The 27,723-nt window shown below is 40.8% G+C and overlaps 1 protein-coding gene across 2 annotated transcripts in view; it reads left to right on the forward strand.

The window, feature by feature from the left end:
• Positions 1-864: 864 nt before the first annotated feature.
• Positions 865-27,723, forward strand: part of ANO6 (anoctamin 6) — a 217,026-nt gene continuing 190,167 nt past the window's right edge. For both annotated transcript variants that reach the window (XM_014584198.2, XM_006168558.2), the window contains exon 1: positions 865-1,064. In XM_014584198.2, coding sequence (XP_014439684.1) covers positions 992-1,064 — 73 coding nt within the window. In that variant the 5' untranslated portion in view covers positions 865-991. The remainder of the gene's footprint in view (positions 1,065-27,723) is intronic.

Raw genomic sequence — 27,723 nt, forward strand, 5'->3', positions numbered from 1 at the left:
TTTTCACTCTGTCATTTTCATTTCATTCCCTTGTTTCCTCTTGTTATAGTTTCCTACATCGCTTTAGAAAAGAGTTAACATGTAACTATAGTGGTTTTCAGCTCCGTTTGCCTCTCTGCCAGGGAAGACTAATTTCCGTTGTCCAAACCGGCTGAGCACTTGAGGGATTATCTCGCAGCCACTCCCTGCGCGTGCTCCTGCGGGTGGGGTAGGGGGCGCTTCAGTTGCCTTTTACACCTCGCCTTATGCGGAAATCCTGCCTATTGTGCACACGTCACTTACAAGGTCTCTCTCTTTTCTTTTTTCTGTTGCTTATTATCCACGAGTTTTGCCTCCTCCCTCCCTCCCCCCTAGTAATCGTACCCTTCTACCACAGAACACACTTTCCCTCACTTTGAAGTCAGAGTAATTTGCTTTAGGGTCGCCTTCCAACACCGTTCAGATGTTCTCGCCTTCAGGGTTCAAGGGAGCTGTGGTAGCCTTTTTTCTCTCTCCAGTGCCAGATACCAAAAGATGCAAACCTGTGTGTGTCCACCTATGACCTTAGAAGAAAAAAATCGCGTTTGGGGCCACCGTCTGGGGAACCCTGTCCAGTCCCAGCCTTGCGCCTTCTCGCCTCCCCTTTGTGGAGGTTCACTCCCGTGCAGGACGCAAACGCTAGCGGCTCCCTCTGGCTTCCCGACTTCCTTCTGGGCGCCTAATAAAAGCAGGGGAAGTTCAGTCATTCCGCAGGAGCTGCTCGGGCTCACTGGGCATGCTCAGTCGGGCCGCGCTCGGCTCGTAGAGGTTGCCTTGGGCGCTGGGCTCGGGTCGGCGGCCGCCGGGGCTCGGCTTCCCGGAGCCGAGGCTGGACTGAGGGGGGCCCGAGTGGCACCTGAGCGGCTCCTGAGTGCCAGCGACACGCGCCCCGCAGTCCCCGGCCGGGCGTCCGCCCCTGGCCCCAGGGAGCCCCCAACTTCGCGCCAAGTTCGGGGCCGCGTTCTGCGGAGACATGCAAATGATGACCAGGAACGTTTTGCTAGAAATGGAGCAGGAGGAGGACGACGACGACGACGGGGATATTGGTGAGTGAGGGGGGGGTCCCAGCGTCGACACCCAAAAACCCGGGCGGCTGCGGGAAGAAGTTCCGGGGCTGCGCGTGGCCGCCGCACCCGGTGAAAAGGTTGGCCAGGATTCTCGGCCGCTCGGGGAAGGGAAGAAGGAAACCTGTCCACCGGGCTCAGTCCCAGGAGGGCGCGGGCCACCGGAGAGCAGTGTCTAGACAGGCCGGGGACCCAGCGCCTGGAGAGACACGGCAGATACCGGGACGCCTCTGCGCGCGGAAGTCTCGACCCAGAAGCAACTTTTGGGTCATTTCCTCCGCCTCCAACAAGGCTTGGATTGCGGAAAGCCGGGCGCAGGGGCGAGCCCAGAGCGGGCCGGGTTTGAAGACCCGAGTGTGACCCAATAGAATCTTCTTTAAAATAGTGAAGGCGAGCGGACGCTCCGGGCGGGAAGGTGGGGGCCCGCCTGGGCGGCCCCGGGAATTGATTTGTGGCCGCCGGGCGTCAGCTGGGATCTTTTTTCTATCTTCAGGGCCGGAGAGGGTGGAGGTGGTTACCAGGGGATGATCTGAGAAGGACTCCTTCAGCCAGGGTGTCTGCAGGGTGCGGGCTACTCGTCCTGAGGGGCCTTGAGGAGCAAGCCCGGGGTGCCCCGTTTCCAGTTCCAGTTAAAAACGCATAGAAATGATGGACAGACGGAGGGAGAGCTGTTAAAAGTAGAAAAGCAACCAAACGGGGTGGGAGGAGTAAGGAGACTATCAGGTCCCTAAAAGGAACACAGTCAGGGAGTGATGACATCTTGGGTCTCTCCAGAAGGCTGTAATAAAATTACCATGCCGGTCTGTTCTGGCGACTCTGGCTCAATTTCCTGACTGCCAAATCAGTTTTAAAGCCAAACCGTTCCTGCTCATGTCCTAAAGCCCTGCTCTGTTCTCTAATAACTTGAAAAGTAACTTAATTTTAAGAGTTGGGTGTGGTTTTTCTCTTTCACATTTGGGGCACCTAGTCATTTAAATCAGAAGCATTGGGTAACTTCCTGGTTTGTGCAGAGTCTACTGAGTAGATGGGATTACCCTGTATGGTGTAGCTTTATCCTTTATGCATCAGAGAACAATTCTTAGGTATTGCTCTTATAGAGGCAGCAAAATGAAGCTCACAGGTGGATCTGCCTAGCTCCTTACTACTTCCAAACCCAGGTTGTTTGATTTGAAAGATCTGTGTGGGTTAATGCTCTTTCCAGCCTGGCACTCTGGCGCTCAGATAATCTATGTGATACTACTATTAGCAAAATTTAGTAGTAGTGAAGATTCTATAAGAGTACAGATCACCGAAGCAAAGTTCAGGAAGTTACAACACAATTAACAGTTTCCTAGGAAAATATCCTAGTGTGCTACGGTGATGTGTTACTGTTGACGTTGGGTATTCTAAATCATCGAGGGTATTGTAAATCATCGAGGGTAAAGGCCAACTGGAAATTGGAGTAAGCAAGAGGCTCTGAGCTTTGGTTATTACTGTGTCATCAGTAGATCTCAATTTAGAAAGAGCTAATTTGGCATAGCCTGTGTTTACCTGGTGAAGCATCATAAAAGTCATCTTAAACGCAGGGCAATAAGTTCTTTTTGATTATAGGTGCACTTCATGCTGGTTCTATCAAGTCAAACAGTTTAGACAGATTAAAGACAAAGGTAAACATCTCCACCCCCTCTCCTCTCACCCTCCAGAACCTACTAACATTAATACTTTAGTCTGTGTAGGGGTCAGCTCAACATGTATTGTGTCAAGCAACACGTATCACTGAGACCGATCTCCATACATTTTGGTTGTTCTTTCTGGAAATACAATGTAACGTGAGCTGTAGTGATTTTATATCAGAAAATGTTTTACCATGCCCATGGATAGTTTATGACATTGTAAAACAAGTTAAGACTGTTTTTCTTTTCTTTCTTTCCTATTTTAAGGCAGAGTCTTGCTGTGTTGTGATCCTCCTGGTTTGCTTCCCAGTTAGCTGTAACTTCAGGTGTGGGTCAGTTGTGCCTGGCTTTTAGGGAGGTCAGTAATTGGACTCAGGCCTCCCATGTGGCCACAGCCTGTTGAGTAGCAGATGACCAGAGCTGAGCCTAACAAGCCTTTTGAAAGGATATCAGAAGTAGGCAGTAGTGGTCATAGCCTTTCACAAAAGAATTATAATTTCCAACAATGGGAGAGGGCACTCTGATAAGATGAAGATTGTAATTTTAACCTCTGCATCTAGTTTTGTAACACAAGGTTGTGCTAAAGCTATTGACTAATGTATTTCTCCTAGTGCTTGTTACTACCAATAGTTGTATAATAGTTCATAACCCACTCAGGTGCTGAAGATTGCTGTAAAATCTCCCTATAAATACTAACCTTATACTTCAGAGCCGGAGAGCTATTTTGACACGAGTTACTGAATATAACATCCAACATTATTGTGGGCTAATTTGCAAGAAAGAAAAAAACTTTTGTAACTGGATGTAGTCCCTGCTTACATCATAGAGCTGTTTTACGTACAAATATGGAAGTGTGCCTGCTAGTAGCCTGGGATTCAGGGCCTAGTCTGCAGGGGTTTCCTGCTTGCTTTCGAAGCAGTGCTTCATTACTGTGTAAGGGTTACCTCCCTATTTGGAATCACCATCTGGAGAATCACGGATTGTGAAATTCAGCATGGATATCCCTTCTTTCTTTGCTTAACTCATCGCCACCAGAAATTATGCCCAAAGATTTGCTAATGAGGCAACCTGTTGGGACGCAAGCATTTTTGCACAAGGTTAGTTAATTTCTAAATCGGCTCCATCACAACCACAGAAGTTACATCCACACAGAAGAGGCAGGAAATTCGTGGCTCGTAGACCTTGTTACAGTGGTGGAGGTCACATGTCTTGCAAGCCTCTGGGAGGTAGATTGTGCTACCCTACCTGGTATGCAGAAGAATGTCTTTGGTTGCTTTATCTTCAACCCCCATTACACTCCAGTTAATCAGTGAATTGAATTCAGCATCTTTTCCCATTGGTGTCAGAAGTAATGGGACTATCTTTTATGACTGGAATGTAGAAATTAGATTTAGTATGCTGTTTTGTTATATTTTTTAAAATTCTTTCCTTTAAGGTCCAAACTTTGTGGGAGGAGGAAAAGTGATTCCAAAAAAAGAAAGGATCTATCAGGAACTGTTCAAATCACTCAGACAAAAAAGATTTTATTCCAGTGGTTGGTTGGTTGCTTTGTATTCCCGGTCTGTTTAGTTGGTAGGAGGTGGAATGCTCTGGGCTCCCAGTATGTTTATGGTGGAGCCTACTCTCTGAGCCCCACCACCGATGGTCCTGTCACTGGAGGGTGGGCAGAGGCCATATCTGAGAGATAACAGTCCAGCTGGCTTCCTTCGCACTGTCCCACTTTTAGGTAGACTTATCTTCCCATACCTCTTCTGTTCTTCCCCTGTAGGTTGAGCAACCCTAATCTGAAATGCTCCAAAATACAAAACTTTGAGAACCAGCATGATCTGAAATACTCCAAAATACAAAACTTTGAGAACCAGCATGATGCCCTAAGTGGAAAATCTCATAGCTGACCTCATGTGATGGGTCATAGTCAAAATGGTATAAGCCAGAAATACTACATAAAGTTACCTTTAGGTTATACTGTATGTATAAGCTGTATATAAGGCATAAAAGAATTTTGTGTTTAGATTTGGGTCTCATCTGCAAGATATTTTATATATGCAAATATTCTAAACATTGAAAAATTCAAAACACATCTGGTCCCAAGCATTTTGGGACGTATACCTACTTCATGGTTTTTGTTTTGTTGTTTTTTGACAGGGTCGCTGTTTCTTTTTTCCTTTGGAGAAGATTTTGCTATAGGGCATGTGCGCTCGCCAGAAAGACAGAGAAACAGAGACAGAAAGCAAGAAATCACCCCTTCTCCTCCATTCTCCTCTGGGAATCTTGGGTACGCACACGGCATGAGTCTAAGACACCGGGTCCGAGACTCAAACCACAGTCGACTACATGGGAGTCCAGCAACATAGCCATTATGCTAACTGCTGGTCCCCGGGGGGGGGCGGTGTCTCACTGTTTCAATCCTACTGCTTTAGCCTCCCTGCTGGGACCATAGGCACATCACCACGTGTGACTGTTTTTAGACGAGGTGTCCCAGGTTAGCCTCTGATATATGATCCTCTTGCCTCAGTCACTCAGAGTTGCTGGGATTATAGGCTCACAACACTGTGCTTGGCCTTTAGGGTAGACCAGAAATCGAACCCAGGCCTCTCATATGGTCCCGGCAGGCTGAGCACACACAGCATTTCAGCAGAATGTGCTATGTTGCTGGTCTTACTTCATATTTTATCGCTTGCAAATCTAGCCCTAGCCCCAGTTTTGCACCATCAACATCGATTGATCAATCCTTCCATGCTGGATGTAGGATTAGGTGCTAGATTAGGTGTTGAGAGATCAGAAATGACTAAGACATGCCTCTGTCCTCGAGGAGGGGATTTCCATAGATCCAGACATTTGTAGTAAGTGCCGTTATTGAGGTACATACAAAACCACAGGGGGAGGATGGGAGAGAGCTTTGCCTAACTTATTTTTGGGTCAGTGTCATTCTATGCGGGAGAGTCCGGAGCTCCCAGTAGTTGTCTGTGGTGCAAGAGAGCAGGCACCAGGCCAGGAAGGTAGAAGGAGGCTACACTGTGAAAAATTCTGCACAGATCTTAAAAATTTGGGGTTTTATTCTGTACATGATTTGGAACTCCTGAAAGATTTTAAGGAAAGGACTGATAAGATCAGATTTGCTTTTGGAAAGATTCTCATGGCAACATATTGGAAAGTGGATTGGAGAAGGCAAGTGGTGCAGTAAGCCTTTCCTTGGGTGCAGAAATGGGTGCAGGGGCCATGGGAATTGAGAGGATTGAGCCTGAGAGCATTATGAAAGAGGCTGCACTTACTATGCATGAGGTCTGGGAAACGGATTCTCTCCAGCAAGCAGAGAGGAGTCCAGATGATTGGGCCTTGAACTGAGAGATCTGACAGGCAGGGGCTGTAGGAGGGAAGAATTTTCTGTTGCAGCACGTTCTGTAATTTTCCTTCTGCTTTGGTTCACACCATTTCCCTTCTTGGTTATTTCAGTCCTGCCTTTTCTTTTTCTTGATGATGCCCCCTCCTCCTTTTCCTGCCTAAAACACCTACACAAATTCTCATACTCCTTATTTTTTCATTCTATTTAATTAACATCTATCCCGTATTTTGTCTTTGTTGTTTATTTTCTTTGTGTTTATCATCTCCACAACTAGAGTGTAAATTTCTTGGTGACTAGATCTAGGTTTAGGTCATTTGGGTGTTCTGGAGATCATACAAAATGTTACAAATGCTGTAGACATTCATTGTTTTAATGTTTTTAAAAAATAGTCTCTCCTCACCCTCCTGTAAAAGGTAAGCTCCTGTAAGGCAGGGGCTTTATGTGTTTTGTGTTTGAAGCTCTGTCTCCAATAGTACTTTGGTAGGAGCCAACCAAATAATTGCTAAAAGAATGGATGATTGGCTCTTAAAATAATTTTATTTATCACAGTGCTTAGGGATTTTACGGCCCTAGTAGACGTCTCTTCTGTGGCACCTTGAGATACCCTCAGCTATCTGCTGGACAAATGTTGATTGTATGTATTTTGCCAGGACCTTGATTAGGTTCTTGGTCTCTGACCTTTAATATTTTATTATCTAGGAAGGAGACAGATACGTGAACAGATACTTGTAATAATCTGCAATTAATGCTGCAATCAAGATGTGTACCAGGTTCAGTAGTGGTACCAAAGAGCATGTAACCTTCCTTAGATGAAATCCAGGTCCGCTCTGCAAAGGCAGTACCTGAGCCAGCCTGGAGGGGTTGAGAAGACAGTGAGGGAATGGGGCTAGAACAGCAGGCAACCTCAGAATGCCTGAGTAAACCTTGATACTACTCTCGCTTTATTTTATTAATTATGGCAAGATGATCATTTGATATATACTTGTGCATGTACATATATATAGATACATATAACAACAACAAAAAGTTGTTCTTTCTTTTTTAGCATGGTCAGTTGTGTCCTTTTTCATAAACCTTTTATTTTTGGTTTCAGATCTCCAGTCATGATTTATTTTCCATGTTCCAGCTCTCAAGCCAAATAATTGTTTTCGAAAAGTTTCCTCGGTCTCCTTTTATAATACTCCTTGTTCTCTGGAGCTGACATAAACATAGCTCTGAGTATGAGTTGCACACACACCCTTGTCTGTTCTCAAGGGGTTGAAACAATGACATATGTTGATTGCTCTCTCTCTATTTTTTTCTTTAGACATTTAGACCAAAATGTCCTATAAAGATTTCTACCAGGTATATAACTTTATTCTCATATTCTTTATTTTCTTTAAACTTTTTCTTTTTAATGCCAGAAGTCATATGCATTTCAGAGAGGGAGGGAGGGAGGAGGGAGAGCGAGCGAGTGCGCACAAGTGAGTGAGCATGCACACCCCCCCCCCCATGGGGCATTGTCATACCACAATCCTTTTTCGTCCATTTAACCTTCCCAGCAGGATGTTGGGCATGCATGCAGGAGTGTCAGGTATGTTTTTCAAGTGCCCAGGCTGGGATTCGAACTGAGGTCAGTTATGTGGGAACTGGCTCCTGATACATAGCACTTACTCACTGTGCTATGGGACGTGCCCTCATTCTCATATTCTTGAGGCAGAGATTATAAAGTATTCGTAAGAATTCCACTATTTTGCCTTAAGTTGAAGAACGGTATTGAACTCTTAAAATGGTACTTGTAGCAGGTTAGATTAAAGTGATCCTATTTGAATAATAATTCCTAGACTAGTCGAAGGGTTAATAGGCAACTTTTCTGTAGTATTTATTACGACCCTGACTACATGTCTGAAAACTAATAGATATACCTTACTATAGTAAGTTATTCAACAGTCAAAAATTACAAATGAAAGAGAATAAAAATAAAATACATTCTTTTGTGAGGTCCACATGTTGTTTTTATATTTAATGCTTTTGTTTGAGAATATCAACTCTCTACCAATTCCTACATTATTTAAAAATACTTGAAATTGGGGGAAAAAGATACTGGTTTTTAAAATTCTCCTTTCTATAATGTTTATTTTAACTTTGATAGACCTTTAGTCCTAGGTCAAAATCATGTAGATGTTCTTTTACAAAGTACAATTATGCAAATTATAGGCTTTTTTATAAAACGTATTTAATATAAAGTAAGACTGTGTTTATGTAATTGAATTTTTCATCATGTCTCCAGATATTGTATCTAGATGTTTGATAAATAATCTTTGGCTTTGCACAAAGTAATCTCTAAACTATTCTTGTGGCTTCACATAGGCACAGTCTTAAGCATTTTATTTTGTTCTGAATTTGTATGTGTGTGTGTGTTTATGCTTTTTTAAAATTTCTTTGTGTGTGTGTGTTTTCTTTCTTGCCATAAGATGTGTACACTCACCAGAGAGACAGAAAGTGAGGAGCCACCCTCTAAGAGGGATGGTCACACCATAATCCCTTCTCTACTCTGAGGATTTGGGGGACATATGGCTGGCATGATTTTCAAGCTGCTGGGTCTGTGACTCATAATCATCATCATTATTATTTGCTCTTCCTTTAGTTTTTTTAGTACTGCAACTAAAATTAATTAGTTGTAGTACTTACAACTACTAGTAACTAGTAGTTAATTAGCTGTAGTAATTATGACTACTACTGGACTACAGTCCAGTGCCTTAACTACCACACCACCTACTGACCTTAAAGTTGTGCTACATTTTAAGAAGAATTCCCACTACATTTTAAACAGAAACAATGTATCTTCCCTGCATATATTACTCAGACCTTTAGCATTACTTAAAAAGTTTTGTTATAAATGTGTCATTTTATTTTCTTTTAATGTTACTTACTAAAGAAGCCCTGAATATTTACCTTGTGTAAACCATGAGATACTGTTTTTTAAAAGAAAGGGGGAGAAATCCATTATCATTGTCAAATTGATACAAATAACAAGAGTGTTAAGTTTACTGATCCAGTATGTTGCTTAGAAAGAAGAAAACAGATTTAAAGGAGAGCTTCTTGATTTCTTTGGGTGAAAAGAACAATTTTTTCCCCTGAAGAAGATAGGGGAAAAATTTTTCAGCCTCTCTGAACCTGTTTCTTCAGTCCTGTGTGTGCTGGGAGGACACCTCTTGGCATGTGCAGTACTGGGCCATTTCACTTAGACCCTTGTAAGTAGTAACTACACTATCACCGTCAAATTAAATTCTTTTTAAAAAAGGATTCATGGAAACTGCTACTCCTAGGCTCTGAGATCACTCAGTGTTTTCCCTTCAAACATTGCTGTTCTGTGTAGCTCTGTATCACATTATACATACAAGGACTGCCCAATAAATATCTGGTCAAGGGTAATCATGACAGTGGTTATGTGCTAGACACATGTATGTTGAGATAATATTAATTTCTACAAAGAGAATAACTGCATGTGTTTTTTTTCCTATATTCTCACATATTTTTGGACAGTGTACTCTTAAGTTCCAGCAAACCTGTGTCAGGAGGAAATCTCCTTCAGGGAATCTTAGCAAAAGTTTCTAGGGGTTGCCAGGTGGTTGGTTCGCAATAAATTGCTCAGACATACAGGGATTGTAGGCCTGTCATTGATCCTTCTGGCCTAATTCTCTCCATTTCTGTTAGGCAGTTCCATCCAAAGTGGGTATGTGCCTGTGTCTCTCTGTGTATTACATGCACAAGTGGGAAGGAGATATGTAAGAAAGAAGTGAATAGCTTTTTATTGCAAGCTGACCTTTATAGGCTCACAGGAGAACAGAGAGGATTGGTGATGAGATTCTCAGTCTTGAGAGTTCTGCATGATTCCTTTCTTAGTCCTGGAAATGTGGCAACATGGAGGAGTCATTCAGCGCTCACAGTTCCATGCAAGGAGGGCTTTTAAGTGATGCAAGAGAGGAGAGACATCATTGCTTTGATGTTTAGAACCTTTTCAGGTTCTCGTCCTTCCCACTCACTGCCCTCCTTGCCACTTTTCCACCATCTCATATGCAGGCAGTCAGTTTCTACTCCTTGTTTATCTAAAAATCTTCTAGAATTGGAGATCATCTAGAGTCTCTGACCAAGGACCTTCCTGGCCATTTTGTTGTCCCTACAGAGTCAGAGAGCTATGGGCGCCTTAGGAATCTACATGTACTTGGAGATGAAGGGAGAGCAAGGGACCAGGCCATCTGCATGAGGAGACCCATTCTCTTCCCCCCAAAACACTGAATAAGTGAATGTATTAGTGATTAGGTGAAGGTGGTCTTTTTTTTGGGGGGGGGTCTGGATTTTAAGATAAAAAATGGGTTTGATTATAGGTAATTATTCTAGAGATTAAAGGAATGACTATTCCCCATTTCTAAAGATGATTGCTGCCATCCGTTATAGATAGCTTACCTTCATTTGGCCAGAGGTATGGGCTGGCATCCGGTTGTGCTGTGACTGCCTTTGGTGAGGAAAGAATAGGCCTCTTTTGGTAGCCGGGGGTCCTTTTTTAATCCCATGTCAGCTCCTCTTTCTGTTCCTCAGTTGTCCATCATTCTTTTCCTAGTCCTTTATCATACGTCTGTCACACAGTTTTCATCAGACAACTTAGCCTGGGTCTGCAGACAATGAGACTCCTCTCTGCTTAAACTTTAGTTTTAGATAGATGTGAGTTCAAATTCTGGCCCACACATTCATCAACTGTGTGACCTTGAGTGATTAACAGAACTTTGTAAGACAGAGCTAATACTAGAATGTATTTCATAGAGCACGTATATTGAATGAATGATGCCCTTTGAAAATCTTACATTGCAGGATTGTGGTGCCTGATAGGCTCAAAGCCCTCCCTCCGTGATTATGAGCTAATGTCATTAATATTACAGGCTGCTGTTTCTGTTTTTTTGTTGTTTGTTTTGTTTTTAAATTTTTACTTGTATGGCCTTTTCCCCTTTATTTCATGAAAGAGACATGTACCCTTGACAGGGTCTCACCATGCTGTGACCTCTCCCCAACCAGCCCCCAACCACCCATCACTACAACCTTCCAGTCATGCAGGATCACAGCATGCCTGTGGGCACAACTGATATGTTCAAGGTGACCTGGGATCTGAACCTCGGGCCTTTGATAGGCAGCAGATTTGGCTATGTCTTTACCCAAATTTACTTCTGGTTTTTACTAGAGATTTCACCTTTCTCTTAAAGCTATACCTCCCACTTATACAGCTCATTGCCATTTTTCATTAAACTTTGAATATTTTGAGAACTGTCACCTCAGTGAGCAGCATGGTACCTGACATAAAGTAGGCAGTCAATAGATTTTCCTGGAATGAATGAGTATATGAATGAAAGATAATTGCTTGTGAGAAATCTATGTGATATGACTGGAAAGATAGACCTTTGGATATTGATTAGCCCTTAGGTAAGTTCTTATAACTTTGAATTTTGGTTTCATATCAGAAAAATGTAGTAGGGATAATGATACTAACTTTACAAGATTCTGTATAGATTTTATATGTTAATATGTACAAAATATGAGAGACAGTTCCTGGCTCATAGTGGACCAGCCAATAATAGCTGCAATCATTATAAAACAACTTGAAAAAAATCACAGCGATCAGTGACTGAGGTAATATAAGTCAAATTGGAATTTCCAGTAGATTCACAACAGAATTGTATCATCACTTTGAATATATAATTTTAGAAAGAAAAGTAAGAGAATGTAGTGTAAAGATTCATAATGGAGTACCAGATGACACTTTGGTTACTGTTATACTAAGACATTGTTTAAGAATTGAGAGTCCTGCTTAGCAAACTCATGGTTTTAAGTGATCTTGTATTAAGGTCTAAAGAGTAGTGGTTTTGTTTTCGTTTTGTTTTAAGATGGTCTCATAGGTGTGGAGGCCCTCCTTTTTCCACCTCCCTGAGTTACTAGGATTATAGTCAGATACCTCTGCATCTACCCTTCAGGTTGGACTGGGTCGAACCTGGGTCTCTCACGTGCTCTTAGCTGCATTGAGAGTAGTGCTTGATAATTGATCTTGTGAACTTTTAATTAAGGCAATTTGTAATTGTTACTTAATCCAGTAGTTGGTTACTTTAAAAGAAATTCTAAAATATTTAGTTTGTCCATGAGACTAAAATTTCTATTCATTGAATACTGTTGAAAAGTTTGAGGACAAATAAAGCCTATTAAAAGAGATAAATATGATGCAGGGGAAAATTATAAACCTGAACACATAAAGGAATTATATATAGTTCAAGTCACTTTGTGTTTGATAATATGAAAAATGAAATAATCCCAACCTAGCTTGGAAAATATGACGTAATCCTTTGCATTCTGTATGCTTGGAAGTTGAGGGTGATTCTCATATCCAGTTTTTCTGTCTATTGTTTTGTCAGAGGGTATATGAGCTCACCAGAGAGAGCAAGCGCGCGCGAGAGAGATAAAGCACTTCCCATGAGGCGTGATCACACCACAACCCTTTTCCTCCATTTTTCCATACAGTCAGGATTTTGGGCCTACACACAAATGCAGTGTTTTTTCAAGCTGCCAGGTCAGGATTCTGACTGGTCATCCATGAGGTATCCCGCTTCTGGTGCTCCCCACTTAACCACTGCACTATGGGGCCTGCCCCCTCTATCCAGTTGCTAATACTCAAATACCGACAGGTCTCTCGGCAACATCAGACCCAAGAAAAGTTTAGACATTCTATTCTGTTTTGGCGGACAACAGCAGAATGAAAGAAAAAAGGCTATTTTTAATCCTCAAATGAAGTAAGAGTTTAAGATAATTTGTTTTACATTTAAGCCTTTCATAGAAGTGACTTTTTCAATTAAAGCCAAAATTCTATTTTTAGTTACTGCACTTGGAGTTGCAGTTCCTGCCATCCACTGGATTTCAGCCTGTACTTCAGAAGATTGCCAGACCGTCTCACATTTCCTGCCTCCATTTAAATTGAAATGATATTTAGTGCCCACTGGGTGCCTGCTTCTATAACAGGCACATTGCAGCCTACAAATCATAGAGGAGATGTGAACATTGCCACACAGGCCTTTCATCCGCTCTAAGGGTTGGCAAACACAGCAAAGGCTTTTGAGCAATGGGATAATCATGGTTTTCCTGAGAGTTACGGTTGCCTAAACTGTGGCTAGTGGCTTGTTTTATACTTCAAAATACTTATTTTGAAGAATCCAATCACAATCTTGACTAACATATTTGGCACCAAAAAAAAAAAAATCCTGCAAGCTGACTGAGGAATTTGCCAGCAGTGAGTGGCCTTCATAAATCAGGCCCATTGTTTTCAAAATACTTATTTTGAAGAATCCAATCACAATCTTGACTAACATATTTGGCACCAAAAAAAAAAAAAATCCTGCAAGCTGACTGAGGAATTTGCCAGCAGTGAGTGGCCTTCATAAATCAGGCCCATTGTTTTTCGTTTGTTTTTTTAAGTCATGTGCATAGAGATACGTGCGTAGAGATTTACTCTCTCAATCCCTATTAATTCAGTAAATATTTACTGAATTCCTCCAGTGTGTTATGTGCTGTTTAAGGTCTGGGGATATAGGAACAGATAAGAGGATCCCATCTTGAGTGGAGTTTATAGTCTAATAAGTGGTAAAGGAAAAACCAAAAATGCATGCAGAAATCTATTCACCCAGTGTCTTTCAGCACCTTCTAGTTGCCAGGCATTGTGCTAGGCACTAGGAATTGAGTGACAAACAAGAGCGAAGTGGTCCCTGCCCTCAAAGAGAGGCAGCCTGGTAGGGAAGACAAACATTCCAGCAGAGTACCAGCAAATTTATTTAAAGATTATGAAAAAAAGAGACTGAACCAAGATAGCACAGCTGAGAACAGAACTTGGGTGTGTCGGAAGCTGGCTAAAGGGGGTGGGCCCTCACTAGGGGATGGCTAACAAGTACCGCTGTTATTTTCCGAATTCTAAAAAGAACCTGACCTTAGATTCTCATCTCTTAAAAAGCAGGTCTATGAGAAGGCTCAAGATGTATGTTAGATTAATGTTTAGAACACCACAGCCCTTTCGGCCTCACAATTCCAGTTGTACTGGGAGAATTCACCTTGGAAGGAGACTGTGTTATGTTGATTTCTACAGCTGTTAACTCACCTTGCAAAGTATTGATAGCACTGCTGCTGATGGTGCCGTGGCACTTCATTCCTCAGTACATTGGCTAAGGAATTGGCACTGGACTGGAAATAGCAAAACTTGGTCATCACCTCCAGTTCCCCTCTTTCTTCCTCTGCAGCTAAATGTAGCATAATTATTAGGTTGTCAGGAAAGTCATGACATGTTTTCTACGCAAAAATGCATTATGACTTTCCCAGCAACCTAGTATCTCCCTCCCCTAGTTAAAGGATAGGATGTTGACAGCTTCTGCCTCCTGCATTTCTGTGTAGTTTCCCGAAGTTGACAGAGGAAGAGGAAAGAGAGATGGAGCAGGTGTATCTTGGTGCCTGCACTCCATCCTTTTCTCTTCTGACCTCACAGAGGCAGGAAAAGAATGAATTTCTGGATTCTCAGTCAGAAACTATTTCTCTAGTCTTCCGGCCCTGCTCTCTGGAGTGACTCATTCCTGTGCAGAAGAGTGACTGACTTGGGTTGAGAGTCATAACCAAGCCCCTGTGGCATGAATCAGAATTTCTCTGAGAGTGGAAAAGCCCCACAGGTGACTCTGATTGCTTCTGTCAAGGTTATTCTCTGTTGAGAATCTACTCTAGATGTTAAGTACTCTAGATACTGAAGAATCACTCTTAAGAATGTCTTCATGAATAACCAAAGCACCCTCCAGCAGAACAATATCGAAGGTGCAAATTAAAGCTTGTTTTGTTTGCAGTTCATATTGCAGAAAGAAATTGATGCAAATTCCATTTCCATTTACTGTTAAAACATTTTGTTACTTAAAACATCTTGTTAGGTCTTTCTCTGTTAGGATCTTTCACACATGACTGAAATCTAGCAGATGATATGACTGTATTATTAAACTTCCCATTATATCCATTACATCACATCTAATTCCCTCCACATTGGCAGTATCTTCTTCACAAATGCCATCAGGATTAAGTATAGGAGATACTGCCCTTACTTGTGTTTTGTTTGTTTGTTTTTTAGATTTTTACTGTAGGATGCGTGCACTTGCCTAAGAGAGAGAGACAGAGACAGAAAGAAAAAAATCACCCCTGAGAGGGGATGGCTACATTGTAGTTCCATCTCCTCCATTTTCATCTCAGGATTTTGGGCATGCACATGTGCCCAGTGTGAATTTAAAGCTGCTGGGTCTGGGACTCAAACCATGGTTGACTACACGGAAGTCCAGCAACATAACCATTACACCATCTGCTGATCTCATTACTGCCATTACCTTCTGCTATGCTTTTATCTGAACACTATATTCCTAGTGGTCATCTAGTCCAGGGGTATCCTTTAGCATTTTTTATATACAGTGAAATGTTGTGTTGACTGTTAAGCTTGGTAAGTTATGACAGTTGTATAACTACTACCCCAGAGAGGATGGAGGACATTGCTTCACCCTGTCCCTTTGCAAATCAACCTCCATCACCCAAATCCAGGTAGCACTTAGTGACATCTACCATAAACTGATTCTGTTTGTTCTTAAACTTCCTAAGAATGGAATCATGTGGAATGTAGACTTGTCTGACTGGCTTCTTTCACTTAGCATAATATATTTGGAGATTCATCTAAGTGGTTGTGGGTACCAGTACTAGTCTAGTATGTTTGAACTATATTTGGAAAAAAAAATTGGAAGTAAATCTCAAAGTTTTACATTCCTGATAGATTGCAAACTAACAATACCTAACTTTGGGATTCTGTTTTTACTTTGAAGTCAAAGTAAATTTTGGTCTTCATTATTTTTGTAATTCTTTTAGCAGCTCATGCAATGCCTTGCCTATAATAGGAAATTACTAAGTATTTTCTTAGGTTGAAAGAATGTATGAGAAAAATGAACTCATATCTCATTTTATGGAAATTTGGATTTTAATTGCCCTGCTGTGATTGTGAAACAAAACTGCCCATTCATCATGTTAGTTCCTGAGTCTACTGATGAAGATGACGCTGGTCCGGAGTGACGGTTTATGGTTGCTTCCCTTCCCAGTAAGGAGTTGAAGTGTCAGCTCTTAAAAGCCCACCTCTTCTTTTAACTGATATTTTTGTACTGGTAAAACTCTTTTAAATAGAATCGTACTAGCCTCATTTGGTAGCTGAAGAACCCTCAGAACAGAAAAGTAAGAGGGACCTATCCAAAATAAAGGAGCAATTCAATGTTGGTGCAAGACACTAGATTCCAAAATATTTGCCCAAACACATGTGCTCCAAGTTCCCAGAGAAGTTATTGACACTGACGTTGGTTTCCCTCATGGGTGACTCATGATTTCTTCAGTCTGGTTTCCACTGTTAGTCATCTTCGCTGCCTGGGCTAAAGCAGGCTTTAGGCTCTGCCTGGAGCCCAGCCTTCAGATACTCCTTCCCTTAGCCCCCACTCTCCACCCCCTCTTATGCTCTTGATTCCTAGCTTAGCCACACCCCAATTGCTGGACCAATCTTGCCTCCAGGCAGGAAGGATTATAGCCTTCAGGCTTTCCTGTCAGTCCAGCTTTAACTTTGAGTTTCAGATCTGATAATCTGGTTTGTCCATTCCTCTCCGTCCTCAGATCTCCTGTCTTGGATACACGTCTAGGACCGAGTCTCTAGTTTAGGTTCTATCTTCCTATTGCCAGTGTCTCTTAATTATTGTCTTGCCCTGGCAATGAAGTCCTCCAGTGTGGTGCTTGCTGCCTCCTGCCTTAGCAGATGCTGGTAATGAAATGTCTACATTTGTAGCGTTAATGTAAAATGTACCTCTGTTCTCTCTGTAGCTGTTGTACGGGTGGCACTTGGGCCCAAAATTGTGATCCAAGTGTTGTATTTATTTTCGCTACACGTCTTAGTTATACCATGTTGGCTGTTATAAGTTGGACTGTGAATAAGAGTGGAGTATAGTCTCCTGCAGCAGGAGATAGGAGGCTTAACTTAAGCCTGGCACCTGAGAAAGATCAAGTCTTTCCTGGAATGTGGGCAAACCACCTCATGGGCTTTGTGCAAATCTTGCCAGGCAGTAAACAAACCTTACTCAAAAGCAGCTCCCTATACTGAGGCGTGACCTAGTTGAGCAGCCTGCTATCTGAACAGAGCTACCATGAATCCTAGCACCCATGGCTGGAAAGTATCCCTCCCCATTTTCAGTATAAAAAGTGGGCATTTTCTTAGTGTTCTGCAAATACAGCTTCAAGAAGATTCCCCAGTCAAAAATTCTGATATTTGAAAAAGTACCGGGAGTCTTAAATGATGAGAATCACTCTTGGCTTTTTCTCTGCCTCCCTGATGCTGAGAACATTTCTCAACTAGCATGCCTGTCTGTCCTGGTATGTCTTGGTGACCACAACCTCCTGAGTGGCCTTTCTCCTGGCTCCTCAGTGAGTTTGTTACCAGGAGCTTGATCTAGCCTTGGGGCAGGCCTTGGCAGTCTCCAGTGTCCATCTTGGGTGCTTACTGGTCCAAGCTGACTGTCTTTGGAAGTAAAAGAGAAGATAGACTGGTAGGAAGATGGGGGGTGTCTTTTTGATACTGTAAATGCAGAGGGTATGCAGGCGTAATCAGGCCTAGCACCTGCAGCAGTACATGGGTTCTTGTCCGCAGGTCTTGAAGAATTAGGGACACAGACATAGGTAAACAAGTGGAGTTTATTAAGAGAGAGAAGGTAGAATAGAACTCCCAAGCAGAGAGCGAGTCCCAAGTGGGTTGCCGGTGAGGAACTGGAGTGAGAGTTTTTTGTCTGGGTCAGAGGGGTTTTGTCTGTGCTTGTTCCTAGGCGGTGCATGCATTTTCTTTGTGGTGGTGGTGGTGGGTGGGGGGGCACATTCTGGATGGGTCTGGTTATTCTTTGGAGTCAATATGAAGGTCAGGAGACCCTCTTTGCCTAAAAGCTTTGTGCCATTAATGACCATTACCTTCTTCCTGGAATGTGGTGGGACCAGGAAAAAGTCTTGCATTTTTGGGCAAGGGGGTGAGATTGTCTTTTGGTCCTAAGCATGGTTTTATTAGAGTGGACCAGTTCTTGGGGGCAGGGGGGGAGAACTATAACTTTCCATGCATTCAATCTCATTGGCCTATAATTTCCATTAGGTCCAAGCACTTAAAATTCCATACTGAGGAGTTGTCCTGGCTTAAGTCCTTGCCTCTTAATTATTTTGTTTGTATGCCTCAAAAATGCAAAATAGATACAGGCCACAGGTACAGAGAGCAGGAAGGAAAGTTATTTTTCCACCAGGGTGTAGTGGCTGACTGGTTTGGGGTAGAATGCCTGGTTTTGGGGTCTTCCTGAGTCCCGGTCAGTACTCCATCTTGACTCCCCTATTTTTCCTAACTGCCTCACCAGAACAGCCTCTGCATCATTGTCTGCCTTAAGAGATGGAAATAAGCTATAGGCAAATGCACAGGCAAAACTGTCCTCACCTGTTGTGACAGCATGCAGAAGACATCTAGTTCCAGTTTTATTTTTTTTTTAAAGGTGATACATTCCGTGAATAGGTAAACTGTAGGGTTTATTGTCAGATTTCCATTAAAGCTACTGGGTGGACCACTGCCATTTGTTTTATTAAGTTTTATGGAGTCTCACATGTAAAGTTAAAATGGATCAAGAAGGGCTTTTACCTGAGGTTTTCCTTTTTGATTTCAGATATATACAATATAAAATAGGAATGGTTGGGACAAGCAGGTAGCATGGTGGCTAAGGCCCTGGACTCCCACATGGCTAACCACAGTTCGAGTCCTAGACCCAGTGGTTTGAATCTCATGCCAGGCACGTGTGCATGTGTGCCCAAAATCCTGATAGGAAATGGAGAAGGGATTATGGCTTGTCAGGCTCTGGGAGGTGATTCCTAGTGCTTCCTCTCTCTCTCTATGCAATGAGCACATGCCCTATAGCAAAAACCTAAAAATAAATAAATAATTTTAAAAATAGGAAATGTTACCATTTTTCACATGCCTCTTTAAAAAAAGGTGGTTATGGCTTTTAATTACTGGCTTTTAATCTGCAACTAGAATAGAAAAATATAAACATGAGATCTTCCAAAAGTCCATGGAAAATTCATTTAAAAAAAAGTATGAGTTTCATAATTTTTTGTACCATGCCTTAATTCTATTTTCTGTGAGCTTTTTGAAGTCTGTTCATATTAATAAACATTTAACAAATGTGTGTGTGTGTGTGTGTATAACACAAAAAATATATATCATCTGTGGTTTCTGTTGTATACCATGTTAACTCATTTGTTACTTGTCTACAAGGAACAAGAGATTATTTGGATAATAAAATAGTAATTATGCTTTGTAGCTTTTTGAAGTCTAAGTGAATTTATTATACACAGTAGGTACCTTGGCCAGATATTTGTAACATTTAAAAGCACCATTTTTTAGTATTATCTAGCCTTGACAACCTGGTGTAAACCACTTAATATTTCCACATATCTCAATTTCTTGATGTACATCTAAACCAGTGAATGAACTTACCTATATTTTAGTCTTATTAGGGATGTTTATAGTTACGCTTTCAGTATAATTACAAGTTCAGGGGGAGAAATTCAAGCAGTACAGATTGCCTTCTCATGTATAGCAAGTTGCCTCCTAGAATTGTGCAGTGTGGAGAAAATAAGTTAAAGCTCATTTCCTTGTAGGAATAGTGTATAAAGGGAAATTATATGAAGGGCCATTCCTCCTATGTTTTATAGAAATAATTATGAATACTTGACTAAAGTATTAATGATAATATAAAGCCTCCCCAATAACTTGAAAATTATAGGACAGGAAAATATAGTAATAATATAAAATCATTTTTTATTTTTGATGGCAGAATAGTAAATGTTTCTGTTCCTTTGTTCATGAGTACCACATTACTTTTATTGTAACCAAGAGAAGATGAATGAAAGCCTTCACAGCTTGTGGGATTCAGACAGACTTTTTATAATTTTTTTTCTGAATTCATGATAGAACTTGTGCATGTGCGTGTGACAGCGTGTGAGTGAGAGATCCACCCTCCACAGGATGTGATCCTGCCTCAATCCCTTTCCTCCGGTCCATCAGATCTTGGACACTTGCACATAAGTCCAACATCTTTCCCCGTGTGGGATATGGCTTCTATCGAGTAGGGTGTTACCTCTGATCCATGTAGTTGGCTCCAGACAGTTATTTAAAAGGAGAATATCTGCTGGCATTCTTTGAAGAGACTCGTGGACGTCTCAGAAATGGCAGTTGACCTTTTTGAGCAACTGACCAGGAAGATGCTGGTTGCCCCATTTCTGTTTTTCTTATTGACCAAGCACAGGTACTGCATATAAGGGTTCTCACCTTGGGATCTGTGGATCATGGGTCAACTTTGGAGTTTGACTCCTCTAAACTCTATGTGAAATGTGTACATTAGCATATTTCCAGGTCTCTGGTGAAAGGAGTCCATAGGTTTCATCAGATTCTTTTTTTTTTTTTTTTTTTTTTCCCCCCGAGATTTTTTCTTTTGGGGGTGGGGCCAGAGAGAGCGAGAGAGAGAGAAATCACCCTCCGGAGGGGCTAGACAAAATCATTTCTCCTCCATTCTCTTCCTCAGATTTTGGACACACACGCACATGCACCTAGCTTGAGTTTTAACCCACTGAGTCTGAGACTCAAACCACAGTCAGCTATGTGGGAGTCCAGCAACGTAACCATTACTCCATCTGTCAGTCCCAGTTTTTATCAGATTCTTAAAAGAAGCCTTGATTCAACAGGACTGAAAGACCAGTTCTATAAAACTGGGTTAATTATGACACAGAACTCATGTGAGTTAGGGTTTGCCAGTTGCACACAGCTGTAACATTGTTAACCAGCACCATTGGCTGTTGAAACAGAGACTGTCTGTTGCTTTGAGGTCTTCAGCAGCCCTCATGTGGACGTTTCATCAGGTCCACCCGCTTTAAAATGTGTGCACTGCAATGGCTTCCCTTAGGTAGTTGTATTGGGAAGGCAAAAGAGGGAATAGAGAATGTTAACATTTGTTGACTTTTGACTTTCTGTTTTAATGAGTCATCTTTGGTCAGAAGGGGTAAAAAAACCCAAGTTAAATGGCTTGAGTAAAAAAGGGAATTCATTAGTGCCAGACAGCTAGCTGGAAGGTTCAGAGGTAGTTCTAGGTTCAGAGACCAGCCTTGCTCTAAGGCTCCAGGGAGGGACTCCCGAGCTCCTGCTCTCTCCCTAGCAAAGTGGCAGTGGTTGTTTCCTTTTACCTTGTCTTCCCCAGTAAGAAAGAGCTTTGATAGTTTCACCTCTCTAGAAATCCTGGCAAATGACTGTGATGGTACCATGTGCCCATTTCTGTCCACTTCTGTAGACAGGATTTCCCTCGTGTGCTTATCAGCCGTAGCTAGTAGTAGGGTTATTTAAACCATGTAAGTAAAAATGGGCAATGGGTACATTTCTTTTTAATTTTTGTGTTATTTCCTTCCAAAGTACTCAGTGTAGTAAATCATTTGCCAATTCAGTGTACTGAAATATTTTAATATGTATAATAACATAACAGTTTTATATTTGCTTTAAAAATTGGAGGCACATTTTCTAGTGCTCTATCTTGAAAAAAAAAAATAACGGATCTTTTTAGTGGACCCTCAATGGACATCCCCTCCTTGGGATGGCGGCAGTTGTGGCTCCTTATAGAAAATATATTTTTCTTTTCTCAGTCTTTTTTCGTTCTTACTGGCAAATATTTTCCCAAATCTCTGTCCAGTATAAAGCTCTAGAAAAGGTTCATTAGGAGGATATTTCTGGTGTTAGGATGCCTGAATTAAAATCTTTATTACTGGAGCCAGCAGGTGGCTTAGTAGTTAATGGACTCCCACACAGCCAACCATGGTTTGAGCCTCAGATTTGGCATTTTTTTTTTCTTTTCTTTTTTTTTTTGGAGAGATTTTTGCTATAGGATGCCTGCTCTCTCCAGAAGACAGAGACAGAGAGAGACAGAAAGTGAGAAATTACTGCCCTGGGGGGATGGCCATGCCCCAATCCCTTCTCCTCTATTTTTCTCTCGGGATCTTGGACATGCACGCAAACACATCTGGCATGAGTTTAAGCCACCGGATCTGGGACTTGAACTGCGGTCAACTACATGGGAGTCTGGCGACGTAGCCATTATGCTAACTGCTAGTCCCCAGATTTCGCATCTTTAAAATTAGGCTGGGCACATATGCATGCATGTCCAAAACCTCTAGAGGAGAATGGAAAAAAAAAATCTATTACTGTTCTCATTAGTTGTGAAACCCATAAGTAAGTTGTTGGAACTTTCAGGCTTTTTTCTCATTGTAAGGGTAAAATAAAATAATGCACCTACAGGGCTTGGTACAGTGTGCAGCTAGTAGATGTTTATATTAGCCAAATAATGTAAATTTCATGCTTTCAAATAAAATTATAATATGTAAAATAATTATAGGCATTCATGAATGGGCCTGTGGATAATTATTATGCCTATAGAATGAATCTATTAATTGTAATTTTGCATAAATTCTCTTGGGTAGGATTCTGGAAGTTAGACTGGCATTTTAGTCAAAAAGCCCAAGAAGATTACTAAGTTGATGGGGAAAGCATATGGCACATTAATATTACTAATAAGTGTTGCATGTGTTACTGAATTAGGTTCTGGAAATATCAAGAGGGAAATTAGCTTAAAGCACTGAATTTCCAAGTCTGTCTGAGTGTAAGTACATAGTACGTCTTTAATTGGTTTTATTCCTCTGGTGACTTTATTCAGTTTTATACTGGGGCTCACTTTTCATAATATTATAATAGGAATGAATAAAAATAAGCATATCCATTTAGTTTCTGTAGCAAACAGTTCCAATCAGACTTGTTCATCACCAACATTCTTTGGAGCCAATGAGTAAAGCTAGTGAAAGTTTATTTTGTGGTTTTTGGTTTTCTTGCACTTTCCAGTGTAATCCTTTTTGAGTTCTTCAGAATTTTTTTAACCCAGGTCAGTAGAGTGCCTGAAATATTTCTGTGTTTGAGAACTCAAGTCAAAATAAACATGCTAACTATGAGGAAAGAGCAGAGGGACTGGAGTTGTTGGACATAGAAGGAGAATGCTGTAGAGACATTAGCTGTGGAAACGGATATAAAGAGAATCCTATTGGATTAGAATTCATTCTTGTAATTCACCTAACGGTATATGTGCATTGTTAAACACTTAATGAGTTCCGAATAGAGATGTGCTTTCCTGTGGATGTTTAAAAATAAGCAAGGAGTAATTTGATCCATTTAACACAGTCCTATTCCAACTGGGAGTAAATCAGATGACTTCACATGGGCCCATTCCTTCCTTTCTGATGAAATGTATCAACTCGTGTTTTAAGAGCAGTATCTATCGAGTGCCAGGCACAATTATAGATACATATATTAGTATATTACTCTAACAGTGCTGTTAGGTAGGTGCTTGTATTATAATATGCATTTTATGGTTGATAAAATAAAAGGTCAGGAAAGTGATATAATCGCCTAAAGTCACTTAACAAGTAAATTGATAAGGCAGGATTGGACTTTAGGCTTAATCGCTAAACTGTTTCATTGTCAGATAGTGGAGTGTCTTAGTTCTCTTGGGCTGCCATACAAAATACCATGATCTGGGTGGCTTAAGCAGCACACATTAATATTGTCACGGTTCTAGAAGGTGGGAATCCTATTAGAGTGCCAGCATGGTTGGTTTCTGGTGAAGACTCTCTGCAGATGGTCATTTTCTCCCTACATTCCCATGTGGAAAACAGAGAGTGTGAATGCAAGATCCCACCTGTCTCTTCTAATAAAGGTGCTAATCTCACCGTGAGGACCCTATGCTTGTGACTTCTTCTAATCCTATAATAATTATCTCCCAAAGATCCAGTTCCCCTCTCCAAATATCATCATACTGGGCATTAGGGCTTCAACATGTAAATTTGGGGGTGGGATGGGGCATAGTCCAGTTCATAGCATTTAGTTACAAATATAAGTATGGACAAATAATATTATAAATATTTGATTAGCTATTGTACTGGGAGAGTATGCATTTTATTTAATCTATGTCATGTGGCTTTCATTAATTTTGTCTCATTTACTTGAAAAATCCTTACTCTCTTGGTGGAAGGCTGATCTGGATATGACAGTCTTTGAAGTTAATGGAAGGAAAAGCTTGATAAATGCTGCTGTAAAGTTACTTTCTTTTTCTGGTATGTATATATAATGGCAATACTTATATTTTGGACATCTGTTGCACTGTACAGTTAACAAAGCACTGTGTCTTGCTTTAGTCTTGAAACAGTTATGTAAAGTTGGCAGGACATCCATTCTGTGGAAGAGGGAACTGGAGTACAAGTCACGCTGTAATTTTTCCCGTTACACAGTCCTTTTCAGTTAAGAGCTTCTGCCATGTAGTATAGCTGAATTATCTATACAAACTGTAGATAAGATGGTAAGGAAAATGTATTACATGAAAACTTTCTAGAAAAACAAAACAAGAATTTGAAGAGTTGACCTGAAGGAGAATGGAGGAAGACCCTGGCAAAAGAAATTTCAACAGAGGTTGTCCCATTAAAGTGGTAGATAGGGGTTCCTACCAAGTCAGTCCTAGAATTCTATTCCAATTACGTAGCCAAATGTATGATAACCATTTATAATACAAAGAGCCTTCAAAAAGTTCACAGAGATGTGTATTATGAAAAAACTATGCGTAAATTTTTAAAATATTTTTGCACCAAAGCAAACTTGTACTTTAATTCCATTTTCTGTGATTTTTAAACATTTCTTTAATTTGTTAGTGGGTGCATGTGCTTGTGAATGAGGGAAGTGAGAAAGCACCCCCCACGAGGAAGGACCTTTTCATGATCCCTCTCCTCCATTTTTCCTTTTAGGACCGTGGGCATGCATACATATTCACCCAGCATTTCTTAAGCCCTAAGGTCCAGGACTCAACTATACAGTTGACCATTGGGGACCCAACTGCCTAAGCTCCATGCTACCAGCTAGCCTGTCCATGAGCTTTTTGAAGTCCATTTGTACTTTCCTGAGGATAAATCTGCTGCAAAAATGGAAGCTATGATCCTGAATCAGGATTCAAGTCCAGCATAGAGAGCGTATTATTTAGCCTTTCTGGTTCTCAAGTTGTCTTAAAATTATTATAACATCTACTAATGACATCATATAGGACTTTTTGTAAGGATGAAATGAAGAGTAGATGTTAAACTGCTTTGAAAGATTTTGAATCGCAAATGATAGTAGGCCATCTTCCTGGACCTAGAAAGCCTTGTAAATGCAGTAGTTTCCATATCAAAGAAACAGAACCACAAATCTCATGGCTGAAAAACTGTTAGTAGAAAATAGCATATTACAAAGGAAATTTGCCTAATTATTAGGTCATTGGGAAAGTCATGATGTATTTTTCTATGCAAAAGTGCAACATGACTTTCTTGACAACCCAACGTTTTTTAAGTTGTGATCAGCATTTCATCTTGAGTAATTCTTCTGAAATGTTTATTTTTTTTGGATTAAAATCTGCCTTTTGAATTTGGTTTATTAAATATTAAATTTATAAAGGTTTGCAAATACAGCTCTTCCTTTGATTCGTGAAGGTACTGTCATGCATTTGAAAATCAGTGTTATACTCAGAACTAATCCATTGACAGGGTGAGGTGCTCCGTTTTAAGGGACTTCTTTCTTGTGTTCAGGATAGGATATGAAGACAGGATAATTGAGGGGGAGAAGAGGGTATCCATCAGATACTAAACTCTATTTTTAAAAATCTTGACAATAATTCATGTAAATTGAAAAACTTCTTTTGGATGGAAATGTTAGGCACTGATTACTCTAATGATTCAGCAATTTATGGGCCTATGACCTTTAGTTACTTACAGTGCATTTACTGTCTGCATTTGCCAATATTGTACCCACTTTTCCTTTTTACTTTATTTTATAACTTCTTATTTACACTTAAATGTTGTACATCTTTGTGGGTCCAATATAGTTTTTCAAAGCATGCATTCAGTGTATAATAATCAAATAGAGGATATTGCCATATACTTCATATTCAATAAGGAACCTTGCTTATGTTGTGAACTTTTAATTTTTCTAGTTTTTACTCTTCCTTTTTAAACACTCAACAGAACTTGTTTCTTTATCTTTTGGAATTGTCTTCTTTATTAAGTAAAAATATAATGACCACAGTATCCAAAAGTGTGAGTACTCAATGAGAGTACTTCTTACAGAGCAGATCATTAATCTGCAAGTTCACATTCATAGAGAGCCTAGAGTACCTAAAATATTTCCAGTAAACTGTTCACACAGAAGACTAACTTTAGAAAACTCAGTGTTGGGAACCAGCAGTTAGCGTAATGGCTGTGTCGCTGGATTCCCACGTAGTCGACCGCGGTTCGTGTCCCGGACCCGGTGGCTTAAAACTCACGCTGGGCGCATGTGCGTGTGTGCCCAAGATCCCGAGAGGAGAATGGAGGAGAAGGGATTGCGGCGTGACCATCCCCCCTGGGGGGTGATTTCTCGCTTTCTGTCTCTATGTCTCTCTCTGTCTGTCTGGCGAGCGTACTCGCCCTACAGTGAAAATCTCTCTCAAAAAAAAAAAAAAAAAGAAATAAAACTCAAGAATCATGTTATGATATCTAAGAAAAGGTCATAGATTGTACTGACTTGTTGGAGCAAAACATTGGTTGTCTAAGTCCAAGAAAAAGGTAACAACAATGTTTACCTGAAGGTATTTTATGTGGAATGGAAGTGAAGAGAATTTGTAGGCCTTCTACTTAAGGCTAATATCACTATCTGCATTACTAAAGCAACTTCTGATCAGAAATTTTATTCCATGTTCTCTAAATAGTAATCCCCCAAAGAAAATGTTTAAGAAAAAGATAAAAAAGAAAGCATATCAGAATTATCTTAAACTTTTAAAAACAGGTAGAAGATTCAACTTCTAAAACATTTCAAGTTCTTTTTGAATTTACAAAATGAAGGAGGTGGACTATGATGAAACCAAAATGAGCTCTTTGAAAGGACAGAGCTGGGAACCTGGAGACATGGGTTCTGACTTTAACTCTGTTAGTAACTAGTGATCTTGTACATAACACTTAACCAGTGTAGATCTCTGTTTCTTTAAAAGCAAACAGGGGGCTAGACTGTGGCATAATAGTAAAACAAAACACTCTGCAAGCTTGACTCACATGGGAAGGTTCTGGATTTGCTTCCAGAGACCTCTCTGAGTATGCAAAAACACCCACGCCCATGATCTGGGACTGGCTGAAACTGGGAGAGGATCATGGCTGCAAGATTCTGTGGGGGATTGTTGTCTATCTCTGCCTTTCTTTTGCTCATGGAGGAAATAAAGTTACTTAAAAAAAAAAAAAACCTGTTTTACTAGAAGATCATTAAAGCCCCTTCCAAATTCTGTGATTCTCTATTTCTGTGTAGCAAACTGTCCTCAAGCTTAGTTTTTGAAGGCAACAACCATTTTATTGTATCTCATGATTTTGCACAGAAGTTCAGCCAGGACCTGACTCAGTG

Source organism: Tupaia chinensis, unplaced genomic scaffold (genome assembly GCF_000334495.1).
Source record: "Tupaia chinensis unplaced genomic scaffold, TupChi_1.0 Scaffold145870_1, whole genome shotgun sequence".
NCBI classification, from domain to species: Eukaryota; Metazoa; Chordata; class Mammalia; order Scandentia; family Tupaiidae; genus Tupaia; species Tupaia belangeri.